The sequence below is a fragment of the Rhipicephalus microplus genome, chromosome 5 (assembly GCF_043290135.1).
Source record: "Rhipicephalus microplus isolate Deutch F79 chromosome 5, USDA_Rmic, whole genome shotgun sequence".
NCBI classification, from domain to species: domain Eukaryota; kingdom Metazoa; phylum Arthropoda; class Arachnida; order Ixodida; family Ixodidae; genus Rhipicephalus; species Rhipicephalus microplus.
In genome coordinates, this window is record NC_134704.1 from 114,480,055 (window position 1) to 114,500,171 (window position 20,117).

Sequence of the window (20,117 nt, forward strand, 5' to 3'; positions counted from 1 at the left end):
CTTGGCTCGCACCCGTAAAGGCGATTGGCCACACTGTACTTTAAAACAAAAATTTAAATACAATGCTTGTTGAAAAAATGGCAGCATATCCACGGGGTGAATTATGGAGAGTGGGGCGAAGCATCTGTCCGCCCATTCGTTCTTGCTTCCGTCCGTCCATGCGTCCGTCTGTGTGACCGTCCAGGCGTCCATCTGCCCGTCCGTGCGTGCGTCCGTCCCTGCGTTCTTCCATGCATCCACACCTGCGTCCGTTCATGCGTCCATTCATGCATCTGTCTATGTGTCCGTTCGTCCATCTAGTCAACACTCCAAGCACCACCATCTCGCATCTTTTCAGCATAGATTCCGCATATAAAAGCACCGCCGTCCAGCGGACATTCCAAGGACTAAACGACAGGTGGCCCGCGCACACTTTCTTACGACTAGCGCTTTGTGTCTACTTCCCACCTTTAACCACGTCGAGTTCATGGTATATACTAGTTCACTGTAATATGGCACTGCGGCCTAACGCTCGATAAACGTTTCTAAAACCAAGTAGGTTACGCCTAGCGAGTACACCATAGCAATCCTTTCTTGTCAGATAGTGCTCAATGTACATGCAAATGACTGCTAATGAGCAATGAGAGGCAGGAGAATTCGGCTTTTAGAGAACACGCACGTTGAGAATTTTTTATTGTTCAACAACGCACAGGAGAAATCTCCCACCGGCACCACCTTGCAGGTCAAAGCGTAAGACATGTTACGCACTACTATGAGGGACGAACGGGTGCCACTTTAAGGAGCTTCGGCCCTAAAAGCGAAACTGGTCAAGAATGAGAGGAGTATTGACGTACATAAATAAAACATGGAAAAGGAAAAAGTATTCGACAAACCAGACTTGGAAAAAGTGCAAACAACAAAAGGGGGACAAAGATTAGGATTCGTCTGGCGGTAGTACTATAGAAACATATCCTTTCAGTTCCCTAACGAAATTCATGCAGCGCAGACCGAATAGCACTGCGCCCGGCACCCAACTTAGTGACTCCAAACGATAAAAAGGTGGATGTATTACCTGCTAATCCCAGCATATAATTCGGCCTCTCAAAAATCTTTTAAAAAGGTGCATTTCAGAAAGAAATGATGGAGCAGAACTACAGGGTAAAAAAACGAAACTTTGCGAATGCTTTATTGATGAATGTGCATGTCAGTGTTTCTTTCGGATAGCAACATAAACAACTCAAGAGGTTGCAGTGAATGAAAGAGACGTGACGGTGGCTCAAACGGCCGTGCCGTTGTCGTCACCACCGAACAAGGTAAAGCGAAAGACGAAACGGGGCTGCGACAAATCATAGCGCGTTCTTTTAAGTGCGAATGCACTTTGTAAGCGACCCTGAATCCGCCGTCCGCGGTGCGCCTCCTCCTCTCCCCTAGCAACGGTACGAGGAGCAGAGAGGACCGTCTGTAGCCACGGCACAGCCACGTCACACACCACGTGATTGCGCGCCCTCCGCCCTCCGCTTTGTCACGGCGACATGCAGCTGGTGTGCCTCTCCCCCCGTTAGGTTATGACTCAATCTCGGCGCGGGCCTCTCCCTCGCATGACTGTTCACTCCTGCCGGTACTGCGCCTTCGCGCGTCTCTCTCCACCGTTGCCCCCTCCCTCTCCGACTATGTTTCGCTCCTCAATCCTTGTGTGCGCGTGCGGGGCGCCTGAGCGTCAATCCGTATATAAACGTCCGCCGGCTGCCGCTCCCTCACTTCTCGCTCGGGGTTTGCTAGAAGACTTGCAATGACGATACCTCCGGGCATGCACTTACTGTGTACGAAAGCAGCATTGTTTCAGGCGACAAAAAAAAAAGAAATAATACCTTGAGTTGTACAGCGCTAAGTCGCTACTTGTTCCCACCGCGTGTTGAGAAGACCTACCGCCGCGTATGATTAAGCCTGCTGGAGCACCACGCGCTGTACAGCAAATAGAGGGGTACATTCCCCCACATACATTGTACCTCAGTAGTGGTGCTTTCCTGATGGTACATGCACCCTTTGTAGTCGTGAAGCTCGATGTTTTTGTCATGTACTTTATCCTTGGTTGGAAGTCAATAAACTTCTCTTTGTTGCTATGACGACTTGCTGCGATGACGACTTGCTCGAGATCGGCAAGTCGTCATAGGTATGGATCCATCGCAGGCATCAAACACAACTACGATACCTCCAACAACGAGTGCAACGCAATCGAATGCGAGCATTGCACGTGTCGTTGAAGAAGTCACGCCGGTTTAAGACAAGGCAGCCCGGCGAAGGGCCCGTGATGCCGAGCGCAAGCGGGCGAAGCGGGCCGCGAATCCCGAGTCACCCATCGGCCGATGGGTGACGTAAACGGCGCATCACCTGCGGTGATGAAGGCCGGCGGCGAGACGCCGATCTGGGGGGGCGACGCGCGATGTGTGAACAAGCGCGGGTCCTGGAGTTTGCTCGTCCACACGCGCAATTGTGTAAATTGTGTAAGTATTCTGCAAGCACACGTGTAGTGGCGTGTACCAATATTATTGTCGCGAGAGCAAGGTTTCGCGGAGAACCTTGTTCTTTTACGGCTCACAAGCGGAGCAGTCAAGGTCGCCCCGTTCGGGATTAGAAGGGGAAAGCTTACTCGGAAAAGCGTCTAGCAAGAGGCAGGTCAGGCGCCACCGTCTGAGTTTAAGCCATTGTTGGCAGGCACGCGTGTCATTGAGAATGACATGGGGACGCGACCACTTGGCTGACCGAGACATAGTGGCGGCAGGTAAACGACCATATTCTCCCGCGCTGTTGTTAGGATGTCGGGGCGCCTCGCTGTCGCATGTACACCTGGTAAGCGCACGGAGCCCAATGGTGTACCCATCGCTCTTAAGGACGCTTCTAGGAAGCAACAGTTAATGAATGAACTGACGGGGTCCGAGCGTGAGAACGGCCGCCGACGGTAGTCGGCCGAAGGAGGCAGCACGAGAAATGTTGGGCAGCATGGCCTGGCATGGGAGAGAGTGTCACGTGCGGAGGACCTATCCCTTTGCGTGTTTCATTTTGGGGACGAGGTTTTTACAAATGTAGTGCCTTTTATGAAAGTGTTTCTGTGATTCGTTCTGATGCTGCGAGTCCCAACATGTGATTGGTTTTTGTGAAGACTCTTTGTTCGACCAAGGGTTAAAAAGAGGATGTTTGAATTTGAAAAGTGAGCGGAGTTGGGGTAAACAGCAGATCTCACCACCGGAGACCAGCGCCATGCAGGCCGAGGGGTATGCCACCATTTTCTATGTTTTGTCTTTGTGACCTAGTGCATTTTGTAAATTGAAGTTGTGTTAGCTAAATAAACCCCGAATAAGTGCTCCCCGAAATCATCGTGTTGCCTTCTCATCGATTGCCTTCGCGGAGTTTCACCCACACTTATTCGTCTCCCTGGTCGTCCGATGCGCCTAACTTTGAACAACCCCGACGTTTCGCTACATTATTCTAAGCGTGAAGCAATGACAGCATACTCTGAAGTTTTGAAGCAAGCATCTTTCATTACGCACACCTCACGCTTGGATATCACAGACTTTGTCACTCGTCCGCAGCAGTGGTATGGACCTGGCCTGTCATTAGACAGATTAAGTTGCGCGTCCGCAGCAGCCGTATGAACGCAGCCTGCCAGCTATTCGCAAATGGAGGCTGGTTCTGTATGGCAGCTGCGGTGCGCCACTAAATCTGTCCATTTAGCCGTCAGTAGTGACGACTGGCAGCCAGGCGCTCACTGACATGGAAAACGTGGTCATTTTAGTGAAGGTTTTTCGATTCATTTACATTGTCGTCGTGGGCTAATGTCCCTCTACTATGTACCCAAATTGTGCTAGAAGCACTGATGGGCCGGCCACGGGTGCTTGTGCCACCATAGGTATACCATAGCAATGAGGCGCTGCTGTCTGCATGCTAAGACACAAAGTTGTCCGCCCATCGCAGCACAAGTGGTGCCGTGCACGGCTTCCAAGGCACTCACTATAGGTGTCCAATGGAGTGTGTACGTGGCACAAAGCTTAATTTTGCTTTGCTTTTACTTCATGTTACCAAGGAGTGATGTTGCTTCAAAAACGCTCGTATTACCTTGAGTCTTGCATGGTCACAGCAGAACCAAGGTGACTTATTTGCTTAAATTCGGTTCGTAAGTCGAGCCTCTCAACATACTAAACGCTTTGGTCATATTTCAAGAAAAGAAGACTCTTAGCGAAACCCTGTGATCCTTATAAATGATTGCTAAAAGTAGTTATTGCAACACTCCCTTCGAAAATTCTAAACAAATTTATGCGAGGACAAGCAAACGTAAAAGGCAGGTATGCGTTTTTCTTTTCGACTTTTCCCTGTGTGTGTGCCCGTGCCAAATTGTGCCAAATCAATAACTTACTAGCTTTTGTTGACATATGAGGTTGATAACAGGACAAGAATCTGGCGTCCATCCCGCGATGACTTCCGATGGTGAAAAAAGTCGATGTGGCCAGATGATGACATGACGTCTTAATATCACTGAAAAAAAAGTGTTTCACACCCAGAAACTTGTACTTGTCTTGATTTGGAGGGGTTGACGAAGGTGCTTAACATTGTAACGGTAATGATAAAATAATAATAATAATAATAATAATAATAATAATAATAATACTTTGGGTTCTAAAACTCATTTTCCTACAATCGCCTGATTTTGCTATTGTGTGCCACATCGAAGATCATTGAGCTGGCTCTGCAAAACATATTCTATGTTAGTTTGAATACTTTATTGATTCTTCATGATCACGTCTTTCTTCCTAGACGCTCTAAAACCACAAGCCTTGCTGGTTTCATGACGCAAATCTTCCTACCTATTTCACAGAGAGCACAGGTTCACGTAGTCTAATGGGACCTCAGCGAGGCTTTTGACGTATTCAGCCCCTAATTGTTTATGGTTAAGCTTGCCAATTTGATGTTGACTCGTCTGTTGTGACCCTTCTGCACAGCCCGCTACTTAATAGATCATGTCATGTTGCCGTAATTGGCCAAAAGTCTTCCTTGTACCAATTTACCTGGGGAGGCGCTCAAGGGCTGCTATCACGCCAACTCCTATCTTAATTATTGCTAACAATGTTTTTTTTTTCATTTCCTTATTTTGCTTCTCTCGTGTATGCTGATGACATCAATATATTAAAGAAAATTTATTCAGTTAACGTTTTTCGCTTTCTGCAGTCAGACTTTTCTTCATTCTCCGACTGGTGTAACAACAATAACCGTGCCCTGAATACCTCAAATACCAATCTCATGAGTATATCTCACAGAACATTCATGGTATCATTTTCATATTCGTTTCACCATGTTGTTATGTTGGGCCTGCGAGATCCATGATCTTGGTGTTGTTTCTTTATAGCATGCTGTTTTTTTTCTGCTCACACTGAGCGTGCTGTCATGTCAAGCTTTTGTTTTCTCGGCTGTGTTTGTAGAATCTCTGCAGCCTTCCACAATCTATACGCCGCAATATGTCTTCCTCAACTAAAGTACACATCTGCGTCTCACAATGACATTGCTAAGGAAGCAGTAACACCGTTTAGCGAGTCCCGAAAAAAGTCATAAGCATTTACAACCTTCCTTTCTCTAAAAATGACTCTGGATCTCGTTCTAACACTGCTAGACTCTTATCATTGCAATCACTTCACTTCTGACGAAATCGTGCTCTCCTGTTATTTCTCTACAAACGTGTTCATGACATGATATCCTGGGCTTTACTTCTTAGTAGTTTACATTTTCGTATTCTGCGTGAGTTAACCCGAGAGAGTCAACCGTTTCATGTACCTGTCAATTTTTTCCGACACTCTAGCATTGACAGATTAGAGAGTCTCAATTTTGGCAACTTTCTTGACCTTCATAGTTCACAGTCATTTTTTATCTGACCTTTCAACTATGCCAATATAGTTTTCTACAACGCACACATTCTTTCTTTTTTTGTTGTTGTTCAGGAAGCCTTCCGTATTGTTATGCATATTGCGCATCATTTTTCAATTCCATTCCTATATTCTTATCTTGTAATCTTATTTGCTCCATATCATTTGATCTCTTTTTATCTGACCTTATTCATTCTTTTTATTTGATTGCTATATCTGAAGACTGTCTGCATTCTATTCTTTATTTTGATTAGTTTATTTTGGCGTGTGACCATACAAAGACCTTACAGTTGTTCATGGGAATGTTAAACACATTATTTATTTATTGAATACTATATTATTGTTGGTATGGTAGTTGTGAAAACTTATTCAGTACAGAGTACTTATTCAGAATATCGTCAATTTATTGTAGCAAAACGGTCTCATGGCGTGGATACTGTAGGGTAATCCTATTATATAGTAAAAAACGCTAATTATTAGCAAAAAAACAGGAAACTATTCACAGTAGAAGGTTAAAACGAAAGACATAGGCGACTGAAATATTTGAACAAAAAGTCAAAGATATGAAAAACAATGAACACTAGGAACTGGAGCAGAATACAAAGCAAGCACTAATCAGAATAACAAAATAAAGTTCTATTTGTTGAACATTATATACACGGTGCTGGTGGTTAAAAATGAAATTGTGAGGCTGATATTTGAATGACAATATAAACAATCTATTATTTTTACTAATATTGTTATTATTGCTGGGTCTTCACGTGCCAGAACGAATGCATACTCGCGAGGGAAACTGTAGTGGGTAACCCTGGATCATTTTTTACCACCTCTAGGTCCTAAATCTGCATGTAACTTCAAATACGTGTGCCTTCTTATTTTCCATCACACTCTATAAATCAGCCGCCATGGCTGGGAATTGAAGCCGTGCCGTAGAGCTTCGCACCACCACCGTCCCGCAAAATCAAGCTTTTGTCTTTTCGAGCATGCACATGAGCAAGTGTGACCTTGTAATGAGAAAAGGTGACACAATGTCACGTGTCCAAGAGTTTGCTACAGTCGATACGCGCATGCACACCACGTAATCACTTGTTGAGCAAGAATACTTGGCGTGTCTGAGAGCACAACGTCGTTTTCGCATTCAATGGAGGCAAGTAGACTCAAATGCCTCAACAACATTTATCGTGAAAGCAAACATATGAAAAGTCCGAGTGCATTTTTACCATCGCCATGACGCCGAGAATCTGAAGTCACAGATGTTAAAATCACCCCACGAGTTGGATATTCTTGTGAAAGTGAAAGCATGCGAGGGTCACCACAAAGATCACCGTTTCGTCGAAGACAAAACGCGCAGGCTGTCTCTGTGGCTTTTCAGAGGCTCTGGATAGAGAAGTCGCAAGGGGCTTGGGTAGGACAAGCTTACTTTAAAGAGACACTCAAGAGCAAAACAATATGTTGAGTATTCGTAAAGTACGATTCCTCAATGCCGGAAACGCTCCTTTTATAGCGAGGCGACACTTTGAAAACGAGGAAACACACGAAAATGATATGGGTGGAGACCCCACCTTGAGATTGCCGCACCAGACACCATGACGTCATAAATATTGATGGCATCTACTAGATCCTACGTACTCTCTGACTGACAAAATGAAGAATTTTCTTCTGTAGTGGCCTTAGATCAAACGTATGATGTTTCAGGAAATTCACTGAGCAAATGTTGCGAAAATACCGAAATAACAGTCGTCTTCTAGTAGTGCACTAATTGATGAAGCACAAGAATGAGACATTTGGGAAACTTTATTTCGAAATAAGTGACCCAACGCGTGGAGATATGGGCACGAAAGTTCAAAATGAAGCTTTAACTTCCATTAACTCCTTTAATGCTTAACTAATGTCAGTGAGACTTGCAGCATCAGTTATCAGAGTACACTTCATCCATATAAGCCAAGCCATTGCTTCACATTAGTGTTTTTTCAGGTGACTGAGCGCGGTCGCGCGCACTTTCTCTTGACTGGTCTTAGCAGATGGCTAACGGCTTTGTTCTTGTTGTAACCACTTAGTTGGTGCTGTAGTGACATACGTCAAACAATGTGGCTTGTCGGTTATGTATGTGGTTTTATTGCGTAATGCCATGTGATGATGACATCAACCAATCGCAACTTATGGCAGCCCAGCCTCCTAAAGTGTTCGCGCTTCTAAACTTGAAACCCTGTTAAACTTAATAGGTTCAAGGCGTTTACGCAGACACACTAAGCCTGCACCGTACGGTGCATCGAAAAACAGATAGCGCGGATGTAAAAGTAATATTTAAAACAAATCAATAATGTCAATTGTATGTAGCCTAAAGTAATGAAAACATGAAAAAAATGAAATGTGCACATTTTGCCCCACATGTGCTAAGCACACATGAGCACAGGCGCAAGTATAAAAATTATATACAAAAATAGTATAGAAAAAGGTAAGCAAGTATTAACGAAGCTAATAGCTATACTAACACTAAAAAGCCTGTATTGGACGATCGTTGATCAGTTATCAGTTTACTACCATCACAGTACACAAGCTTTCTTAACTTTATTTGTGGTCTTCTACGTTGATGCTGTAAACGTATAAACCAAGCGTCAGAGTTTAACGCCCTATCCCGGTATGTTTTTTTTTTTTTTGCACACTCACTTCATAATCACTGATGATGAAAGTGAATTATGCCCCGACACGGTGGTCTAGTGGCTAAGGTACTCGGCTGCTGACCCGCAGGTCGCAGGATTGAACCCTGGCGGTGGCGGCGGCGGTGGCGGCGGTTGCATTTCCGACGGAGGCGGGAATGCTGTAGGGCCGTGTGCACAGATTTGGGTGCACGTTAAAGAATTCCAGGTGGTCGAAACTTCAAAACCTCTTCACTACGGCGCCTCTCATAATCATATTGTGGTTTTGGGACGTTAAACCTCACATATCAAATAATCAAAGTTAATCATTGTTTTTTACACAGCCGCAGATAAAGTTTAAGTTAGTACGTGAGCTCTTGGAGTTGCAATAATTGCGAATGTCTTCAAATTGTGGCACATTTGAATTTTTCTCTTAAACATTGCCCCCGAAGGTACATACCTAGAAACACGGGGAAATAACGGTTTTTGCGTCTTTGGTTTGCCCACTATTAGGTCATCATTTAAACCTCACTCTTTTTTGAGGCTGACACCGTCAGTCCATCGTAAAGGGCCTGAAACCACAAAATCAAACATTTAGCTATGGTATAAAAAGCATATCGAGCTAGTGAGAAGTTCGACAGTGTGAGCACTTCAAGTGCAAGGAACATGACCACTCATGACAGACAGCATACTTAAATTTCTTTTTGCAATAGTGTATATTGTGCAGAAGAGATAAAGCACAGCACTGCACATCTAGCCAAATTTTGACACACGCGTGAAAAATTGGCGTACCTCAAGGTTATTCTCGTAACTTGGCTTATGAATTTGTGAAAATAAATAGCGTTTGTAATCTTCATAGTAGAAAGCGTAGATGACCCTGAGGTTATGCCTACAGCGGTGAACAGCTGAGCGCTACTCAGAAAACATAAAAAGAAGAAACATAGAACTGCTTAAAACTGCTTAAAAATGTACATTGCGTGTTACAGTCATGGAAGCACTGGATATTCTCCGTAAAACTTCTCGCGACGTAGTAATTTCCTCTGTGCCCAACCATTTTGGGGCGCAGCCAAGTATCCCGGCGTCAAAGCAGCACAGAGTGAACAGACTCCTGAATAATTAACTTCCTGTTTGTCCATGTGCACCTAGAATCAGATGCGTACATGGGAAATAAATGGCCCTGCTTTTTTTGGACTATTTAGCAATGAAATTTACGCTGCACACGGGCGAAGGTTTCCTGACACAACATTCATTAGGACACAATTTGTGCCACTTTGCATGCTTTGCATGTGGAGGGAGCAGAGAATTGATTCGTTCTTTGAACCTAGGGGCCACTTTGTAGTGTTAATGGGCTTTATAGCAGCATTTGTGGTGAATGAAAATGAAAGAAATGTAAAAGCCTAGTGTAGTTTACAATTCTTCTATGAGACATGAAGGATGTGATCTACCCTGCTTTGCCGAAAGGCGTGGAAGCAGTGGGCTGACAACTTGGTAAAAATGAATCTCCATTATTGCAACACACTAATACAAGACAAATGATTCCACTCTACCACAGTGCTAACAAAAAGAAAAGATTTAGCATAAAGGTTCATTCTAATCCAGTAACCTTGAAATTTTAAGGAATGGTCAGATCATTTGGACAGATGATGTGTTTGCTTAAGGTACCTGCCTTTATTATAGCCTATCTTTTTGCGGTATATCTGAAATACCAATATCTAGCGCACTTTCCTCCTTCTAGGTCACCGCGCTTGAAACCCCAGCTTGATTTTCGTTTCAGAATGTCACCGCACTTATTCCTCCTTAGAACGAGCCTTGCCGCTTGGTTCTGTATTCTCTCAATCACATCAATGAAAGACTTTTAGTGTGAATCCCACACATAATACGCATAGTACAAAGCCTTGGTGAAACTTGATAAAATGTTATTATTTTACTACAGACACTTGTAAAAACAATTGGCGGGAATCTCGTTATTTTGTGGCCATAGTTTTTAATCTTCTAAGCGTCCTTTCTCAGTTGAAAACAGCGCTGGCACCTTTGATGTTCACTGTAGGTGCATCTCTGAAAACCCTCAATATTACCATCTTTTCTAAATTTACGACACTTATCAATGTGCCCTTGGCTGTGATTTCGTATTGGCGGTAACGTTCAGTATAATTATGGCACACTGCAGCATGTTAAGCCTTGTACACCTTGCTGTGCTCTGTCCACAAAACGTCATTATTTGTGCAACGTATTCAAAAACAACAATGGGTTAAGGGTAATGTTGCAATGAGAACATTTTGCGATTTGCGCATAATATTATGTAAAATCTGAGTTGAGTGAATAATGAAAGTATTAAAATTTTCGTATACCGTTGTAATTTTTGCCATTATTTGGATATATTGTACGGATGCTGGTGATGATCAAATATTTTGATACTGAAATTCCATTAATATGCTAATCAATTATCACACCATTTCAGTGAAATACTCCAAGTTTCAATTATTCTTGCATTTCTATCTACAGAAACCCTTGAATTTTTTTACACTATTGACAGATAAAGATGTTGGTATAGAAAAAGTCTTAGCATAAGACGGAAGCGCTGCTTTAGTTCTTCAGACACATAGCCGGAAAGATGGATGGGCCATACAGTAGTTGTGGTAAGACCTCTACAAACAGAAAAATATTCTATTTATTTTTTCTCGCATTCCAGTCTTCTTCGAAGTTACTCTTGATGACATGATCATTCTATGCTTTTCACTCAACCCTCTTAGCCTTTCGACTGTTCGCCTATTTTTCGCCATCTACATCACTACCGAGCTTCATCTTGGTACCGTGAGTAGCATTTCTTCAACCCACAACGCCCTCCAATTGTCTTTCTCTGATCACTTGAGCTATTCCCACAGGTGCAGCGCTACGTATTTTCTTGCTAGCTCCGTGCAAATCAATCCAGGGTCGTCTTGGGCCAAGAGGTGCATTTCATGGACTTCTTTCACCCGATAGACGAGACAGCCTCTGAACGTGCCAAGCTATTTTTCTCGCTTCAGTGGCCTTCTTCGGGACCTCACCCTGTCCACAAATATCAGGCTTTAAGATAAACGCGTTGATTAGACGTCACTATTCACTTTTGTTTCTATTAGATCTTATTAAGGCTGGTTCTCTTCGCATCTACTGTTCATCAGCGCCAATTCATCTTCTCTTCAGTTAGATCTTGTTAAAATCAACTCCATAACCACACTAGCATTTCGAAGGGTCGCCTTGGTCGAGGAGTTTCTTCTTGCTCTAAACACTTACGTCATTTAGAAAATGAAGTGCATGTTCATTGTAGCCGAGATAGCGTTTTGTTAACAATTGTTAACATGCTAAACATGTTAATTCTGGCACGAAACTAAGAACAACAAAAAGGAAAAGGAAATTCAAAGACAGAATTAACACTGTCATTTCTTGGGTGTGTTGGTAAACAGAACTTGACGATATATTGAGCGCTAAGAGACAGGGACATCAGAGCTCTCTCTCTGTGTTGTCCCCTTTCTGATGTCCCTGTTTCTTAGAGCTCAATATGTCGTCAAGAATTAACACGTTTAGCAAACTCAGGCACGAACTCACCCAAAACACCTTTTTGAACTAGTAATGTGGCTAGTAGGGTATCACATAAGTATCCTACTGTGTTAGCGTTCCGTTATAGAAGCTCTCGTGCACCTGCTTTATCGTGTTCAGGAGATTTTCAGGCCAGTGATTCACGGAATAGATAGCCAACAATTTGCAATTTGAGCGCTTGTCAGCCAAATTACCGACGTGCTGAGGTTTGGGTAATCTACAAACAGTTTTAAAAATGCGCGTAAATAAATGCTCAAATGGTAACAGTGAGATCAATTTTAATGCGATATACAATTGAGTACAACCTTCATTTTCTCTCCATGGCCTACCGGTTGCCCGCTTGAGTGTCCAGTTTTATTCAGCGTTGCCTAAAGACGATAAATGCTTTCTTGTCTCTGTGTCGTCGTTTTGTTCTCGTGCTATAACAACCGCTGGCCAAAGTCACGTTGTGTCTACCATTAGGAAGTATATATGGTGCCCTCAGAATTTCCTCACTCAATGTATTACAAATCTACAGCAGCGATCGGCATCTACGAAAAATGTCTCGTCAATGATGCTTCTTAGCTTTTCTTAATGCGACAGTTTTATGCACCTAATGAGTTTCATGCATATCTACGTTCATATGCGTCGCGTGATACTTGTTAAGCTTGTGAAAATATAAGTGCAATTAGTCATTTCATTATTAAAACATTCACTGACAAGTTTAGAGATGACTTGCATTGCTATTCATTCTTCGAGATGAAGGCTAAACTGCAAACTGCAGATCATGTTTCACAGTTAAGCTAGTGAAAAATTGAACAACCAATGCGTCCTTCGCGAGTATGAAAAAAAAAACGCTCCTGCATTCAGCTTTCACGCCCTACAATTTTAATGAGGCCCGATCGTAGAAAACGCCGGCTAATTAGCAATGTAAATGGTTGTTTTCTTGTTAACTACTGTCCAAAAATCTACCAAGTTTCTACCGATCAACTAAATGAAGTTATGTTAAATACGAGTTCACTTTTGCGACTCTGCTGAAAAGCGACGAGATTAAATATTCAGAACATCAGTTTCCTGCATGCAACTCTTAACGCAATGCCGCACCATCCTCTCGGTTGCAAAAAAAGAGAAAAATACACGGTGTAGCTATCACGAACTGCTAAACAAAAATTATTGTGTGCGTGACTTTGTGATTGGGCAAAATGCAAGTTTTTGGTGTCATTTCAGTATTTAGTTGCCGCTAATGAGCTTATCTTATTGACTAGAAAGTTGCATTTCCCTCACGGCAATTTTCATAGCAGATATTTGTGAAGAGAGGTAACGTGTTTGATCTCCTGTTGTCTCAGAAAGTCCACTGTGTGTTACACAGGAGGGACGATGACGAAGCGACAAGAGGCTACGGTAGCGCCGGTCTTGACTTTAAACACTTCTCCGGTTTTGTTTGAACGTGGTGGCTCAATACCGTGGGGATCCAGATCACTCTAGTAATTCTGTGAAGGCGTCATTCTAGCTCTATGGAGCGCGGCGAGTGTATGTCGCAACACCTCGCGGCGGCCCCGATAACTATGCAGTTCACACTTGCTCAAATCAGGTCATAACCATCTGTGTGCGCCAAGACTGTATTCGTCCAGTCGGTCGCGGAATATGCCATCGTAAGTGTGAGCTGTTTTAGCTGTCTTAAAAGTGTATTCGCAAACGACTTACAAAATGGAGTGCTCTAATTTTTGACTAGCATGTACTTAGAAGCATCGATCACTGATAGGCAGTGTTCTCTCACTATTTCTAAGTTATCAATGTTTCCGCTTCAAGGGGCCCTGCAACACTTTTTGATAGGGTTCCTCGATGCGCGCGCCCCCTTGCAGGGTGGAGACAACAGCGTCGTCTGCTACGGCGTCCGCCATTAGGATGCCCTCTCCGCAGGCCACCTATAGCCACGATAGGCAGCCAACGGGCGTCGCGCGGCTGCATGCAGAGTTCGTTGTGTCAAAACGAGTGGTACTCAAACAACATGACAAAAATACAAAGTTTTCGCATCGGGAGTGTCAAGGTCTCAGATTTCTATTCTCTAATCTTTATTTTTAAAGCGACATTAGCAGCTGGAGTTGTTCGCAGCAGAATACTACCGTCCACGCCAGCCACGTTAACATCTTCAGTTAGCATCTTCTTGGGCTAGTCGGTAACTATTTATACTGGTTAAAGATGCAAAACACACGCACGCAAGTCCCATAACCTTTCATTGTGTCTGTGTGTTTTGTGCCTTTCACAAAAGTGTAAAAACAGTTTGCCTGCCGGTCAAAAAAAGAATTAAAAAAAAACAACGTGCTGTCACGAGAAAAGAGAAAAACTGTGATTGCACACCATATTTTCAGATCTAGTTTTCGAATTATTCATCACCCACTCCATTTACGGACCGCACCCTGCAACGCACAGTATTCTGAATTTTGTTTTCATCTTTTTTACCTTACTGTAAATAGCAGATGGGCAAAAAATTGTTCAATACATATACTATTTGGGGCTCTACATACGGCTTTTATGGCATTAAATCATGACTCGCACGCAGACACTGACTATCAAACCAGGTTTAGCGTGTTTTCCGCTGGAATATATTATAAATTAGTAACTGTAATAAAGCGTTCGTCGATATCGTTAAAATTAAGCGACCACACGGCTTCTCAACAATAAGAAAGCAAATTGCGTTCAATATACGGCCATTTCTGATGCCATAGCTTGTTTATTTCATCGATAACTTTAATATATTTCAAAAACAAGTGCTACAACTCACTGCAAGTTAACCGCAGCGCATGTCTTGCTTCCACTCCCACTGGTTTTCGCTGTTTCGAGCTGGCGCAGGTGAATGCGAAGCCTTACTCGTGCATAACTGGATATCAACATTTTTTCCAGAGAACCCTTGTGTTGCTGGCATGCCTGCACACTGCACTTGGTCCTCTTGATTAAATATTCAGTTACAGCTTTGAGAGGGGACTTCAGGGTGAACAGGTTGTCTGTCCAGGATGTGATCCCTTTAAAGTGTTCTTCACAAGATATGAGCGAGCTCATAACCTCACCGCTCGGATAACACAAGTTCTCACCATCCTGAACATACTCCTTTAGTGCAGTTAAATATGCGTGTTCATGGCTCGCCGAGCCTTGCATTGCAGCCCTGCACTGCTTGCAGTCCGTTTTCTTCAATATTCTTTTCACAAGGAATCCACCTATATGGTGTAAAATGCTGCACTCTATTGATGTCAACGCTTCAATGAAAAGAATTTCCCCATCATCAATTTCCTCTTCATCATCTCCTCGACACTCTCTTTTCCCTTGGGTAATCATGTCAACCAGGTACTCAGAGTCGTCATTCTCATAACTAGAGTTCGCTGGCGTGTGCAAAAACTGGCTGACGCACACAAGCTTTAAAGCGCATTTCATGTCGTACGCGTTAGGGACGGGTTTCCTTTGGCGCACGACAGAAAAAAGATTCTCCAGGCAGTCCTGAAGTAGTCTCCCAGTGAGCAAGAACCTGTAGCCATCCGATTTCAGCAAAATATTTTGCAAACGAAGGACCACTGTCGTTGCAACCATGAGACCAGCCTGTGAGGGCTTCCACTGGGATGTACTTCCCATCTGCATGCCTTGTATTGTCTCCAATGTCAAGCGCAACGTTTCCAGGGCCTCGTGGTACTTTGCCATGTCTCGACAACTAAGTGCGACAGACGGATGTCGCGAGGACATCAGCTTGTACCATTTTGCGATCAGGTCCAGGAACCATGCTGTAGTTTCAGCTCCTGGTTCGAGCACTTTCTCTCTAATTAGGCAACGAATGGCAGCTGGGGATTCCTTGAAAAACTGCACCGCTATGCCGACTTTCATTTTCGTGTAATGGCCTTTGCTGATGTGTACTTCTGAAAGTTTGGGTGCAATTTTCAGCTCTTTATCGGAGTCATACTCTACGACAGCACGCACATGCTCCAGTTTGACTTTGTTTGAGGGTAAGCCATGGTGACAGACAGTTGCGTCACTCAGTGTAAAATCAACAGAGTTCAAAAGCTGGCCTCGAATATTTTTTATCACGTGCGCGGCATCTGCAGTGAAGAAGAGTTCCTTTCCCTCAAGCACAGGATGAGGGATTGCGCACACCGTGTTTGAGTTCCTATGGCTAGAAAAACCAAACTCGCGCCACATCGCTGTGTTGGAGGCTCCCATGTCAGAGGTCACCACAAGCACTCTCAGGGAAATATCTGCGCAGAGCTGCACGATTTCCAGCACAAAATTCTTGAGCAGACAGCCGTCGACCGAGCTTCCAGTGAAATGATACGCAATGACCTGTTTCCATCTTGAGTTCAATCCTCCGACCATAAACACCAAGCAATGACAGGCGGGTTCATCTGGTTCCGCTGGGAGTGTCTTTCCTCCAAACACGACGTCTTCAGCACGGTCGAGCTCATACCCGCGGGCAATTTCCATTTCGTCGAGATAAAGCACACAATCTCTTTCAACGTCTTCCAAGCCCTCTGCTTTTGCTCTGAGCAACTCAGTAACTTCCGTTAAAATCCCAGGCAGGAACTTGAGCCCTTGAAGACGACGGACAAGAGTTCTGTTGGAAGGCAGTGGATACCCAAGTTTTCTAAGGGTTTCATAGCCTGTTGTTCCACTTGCGAATTTTATCTGAAGGGCTTGTTTAATTGTTTTTGATGACAAGGTAGTACCTCGGTTGCTGTTTCGTGATAAGGCTCGCATTTGGTCTTCATTTAGGAACTTCAGTTTTTTTCGTAAAATCCCATTGGCATATTCCAACTTCTGAAGCTTCTTTTTAATTGAATTAGTTTTAGCACTTGCTTTGCTATGATCTTCACGGAGTTTCGCGTACTTTGCCTTCATGTCCTGTAGCTGTTTATTCACTTCAGCACACGACCTGTTACTGCAGTTCTCTTCCGACAATTCAACATGGGTTGCGGAAAGTGGGCATGCAACTAGCTGAGAATCATCTGTTGTAGGAACTTCAGTTTCTGCCGTGGCACTTGGGCTAGGTAAGTTGCTCATCTGATCACGAGACATCTCCGTGCCATCACTCGGTAGTGGCTGCAATTCTTGATTTGCTGTTTGTTGCATACCAGCTATGTCGTTGACATATTGTTCTTGAATTTCTGTCGCTGAGGTATCAGAAGCATGGGGTTGACTGTGCAGAGAACAACTTTCTTCTGCGGCCGCAGGCGTCCCTTGTGGTAAAAACCTTTCTTTTGGTGGCTTCCTGTGCTTAGGCATCGCTAAAAAAAAACACACACATATGTTGCATATCAGCTGGCAGATTCTTTTATCATTATGAACGAACATGCTTTGAGCGTCGCTACGCATAGAAATAAAAATAAACAAAGTGCGAAGTTGTCATTATCCTGCTTCTGGATGGCAGGTGCGGTTAATTCACCTCTCGATAAAAATGGAGGAAACGAGCGATTTCATTGACCGAAAGTATTAAGAGCGTTTTTCTGTAATGTGCGTTTTTTTCTGTTTTTAAAGAAACACCTGGTTAGACCCTCCATGTGACTCTTAAGAAGGCCGGCAATAACAGTGCTAAACGTGGAACTGACTAAGATTGGAACAAGGAACAAAATTAGGAAGCAAACTCGCAAACTTCCGTTAACGCGAAAATAAGTGGATTCCTACCTCTGAACGAAAAGATTGTTAAAAGAGCATTCGGCTTCAATTTTTTCCAGCCGTCCGCACGGTTCTGCTCAAATGCGGTTTCTTCGAAATGTCCCTGCAGCGCGGAAACACGCGATGATCAGGTCTCAAAGATCTTCACAAAAAAACCTTCTAAGCAGACCACAACAGCCAACACTTTCAGGGACATGCGTAAAGAGTGATAAGGGAATTTTAGGGGCTGTTGTAGTTGGAGTTAATAATAAAGAAGGGAAAATTGTCAATTTCTTTCTGAAAAAACAGGGACAGTGAGAAAATATGCTTTGATAATGAACTGACGGGATGCGTGCTTTCAATGTGATGTTACAAAAACAAATTGTTGAAGGCGCCGGTAGCAACAAGCGACAACGTAGGCGCACATCTCTGCGCAATTGCAGCTTGTGTACAACAAGCGATCAAGAAAAACGCATTTTGTGCTATCCAAAATGAACAATACGCATGTACATAGCATGCAAATGAACGAGTATTGCACCCGGTGCACTGGTGATAGCGATTAAGCCCGATCGGGGTCAGATTTCTGAACAGTCATTGGCGTCCTTCTGCACCAAAAGCCTTTCACATGAGTAACCAACAAGCCCACGTTGCAACCCTCATCGACTACAGTCCTTCTGCAGCTTGCGTATAAGGGAGTCAATCACATCAGGCTCGATCGCGATCAAAAATGCTGAAATGGCATAACTTACGCTGCACAAACACGAACGGTCCGTGGGTTGCCACTTGTCGCGCTTGATCTTTACCAGCCACAGGAGTCGCCTTTTCGGATCTTTCGGAAATCTGAACATCCTATAGCCATTTCGCGAGTGGTTTCTGCACTGTGGCACGCAACAACCGGGCATTTTGCCCGAGAAAACGCTATAAAACGCCGCGCACCTGTCTCACACAAACCAGACGCGACGGGGCTAGCACACTCTAGCGAGGCGGGGGGAGCCGAATGGCGGCCGCCGATCGGAAGGCGGCATTCACCCCCTCACAGAATGACTCCACCCTCCAAGGCGGCGGAGGGGAGAGCGCGCATCGAGGAACCCTACTTTTTGAGCATGGTTAGAAAACGCTGCCGTTCGCCAGTACAGGCTCCCAACAAAACGTGAGCCAAATATTATAGCACAGCCCGTGGCCTGAAATTCAGATTAAATTATTCAATCGTCTCAAGTTTGCTTTGTCTTCTCTCGACAAGTCACGTTATATGCCCAAAAATCACACGTCAACGACCCATCTATCAGCCGTTGGCTGATTTGAACATGGTGCACTGAACATGGCGCAGAGATTGCCGTTGGAGGCCGCTACTTGTTCACGCGTGTGCGTGCGATCACACTGAGAAAGCCGCGCATTCGAAGAAAAAAAAGAAAAAAAAAATAGTACTCAAGATCACGAAGCGCGCGTGACGTTTTTTTGTGGCCCCGTCATCCCTCCCTGCTTAGCTTTCAGGGCTTTCGTCGGAACGAGAGAAGAGAGAATGAAATTGCAGCATGGGGCCAACCGTTGTAACTCCACTCGCACTGGAAGAATTCTTGAAATTTTTGCGGCGTTGAATTCGTGAGGCGTCAAGCTCCTCCAGTGATTTTATTCTATGGTTACTTGGAAAAGTGTTTCGTGGCCCCTCAAAGACAAGGGCTGGCTTTGACAAAGTCAAATTCGATCCCTATTGATCATTCTCACTCGCGTTGACAGCACAATGATGACAGTAAGAAGTATTACTATCAATATGAAAACTCGTGTAGAATTCGAGCAACCAATGCATAGTTAAAATCGATAAGGGCAAGTAAGCTCGTAATTATGCTGTATGCAGCACAACAATGCCGCTCTGCTCTGTGAAGTTATGCGTGTGTGTCCATGTATGTGCTCTTATTTCTTCCCTCTATTTTTTAATATTCACTCAATATTCTCCCTCTGCTTCCGCTATGCAGGGTAGCAACACCTGTTGTGCCAAACTTGCTAACACCACTGCCAGTGCTATCTCCCATTTCCTTCTTTCCGTCCAAGTGCCCCAGGATTCATTTTACTCCGATACATCTGTACATCATTTACAAGTTCTTGTTCGTAATTTTGCTCGTAAAACTACCGATTGATAGAAATAACACTAATGCCTCGCCGTTGTAGTCTAGTGGTAAGGTACTCGGCTGCTGACCCGCAGGCCGCCGGATCGAATCCCGGCTGCAGTGGCTGCATTTCCAATGGAGGCGGAAATGTTGTAGGCCCGTGTGCTCAGATTTGTGTGCATGTTAAAGAACCCCAGATGGTTGAAATTCCTGGATGCCTCCACTATGGCTTCTCTCAGAATCATATCGTGGTTTTGAGACGTTATTCTTCACAGATCAATCAGAAAATAGTAGCAGCTGAGTACGTCACATGC

At 44.1% G+C, this 20,117-nt stretch overlaps 1 protein-coding gene across 1 annotated transcript; it reads right to left on the minus strand.

The window, feature by feature from the left end:
- Window positions 1-14,851: 14,851 nt before the first annotated feature.
- LOC142817538 (uncharacterized) lies at window positions 14,852-18,567 on the minus strand. Its single transcript, XM_075894572.1, has 2 exons — window positions 18,451-18,567; window positions 14,852-17,334 (listed from the first exon to the last, which is right to left on the minus strand). Exon 2 carries the CDS (start codon window positions 17,330-17,332, stop codon window positions 14,852-14,854), a length of 2,481 nt encoding a protein of 826 aa, XP_075750687.1. The 5' UTR covers window positions 17,333-17,334; window positions 18,451-18,567.
- Between the last annotated feature and the right edge of the window lie 1,550 nt (window positions 18,568-20,117).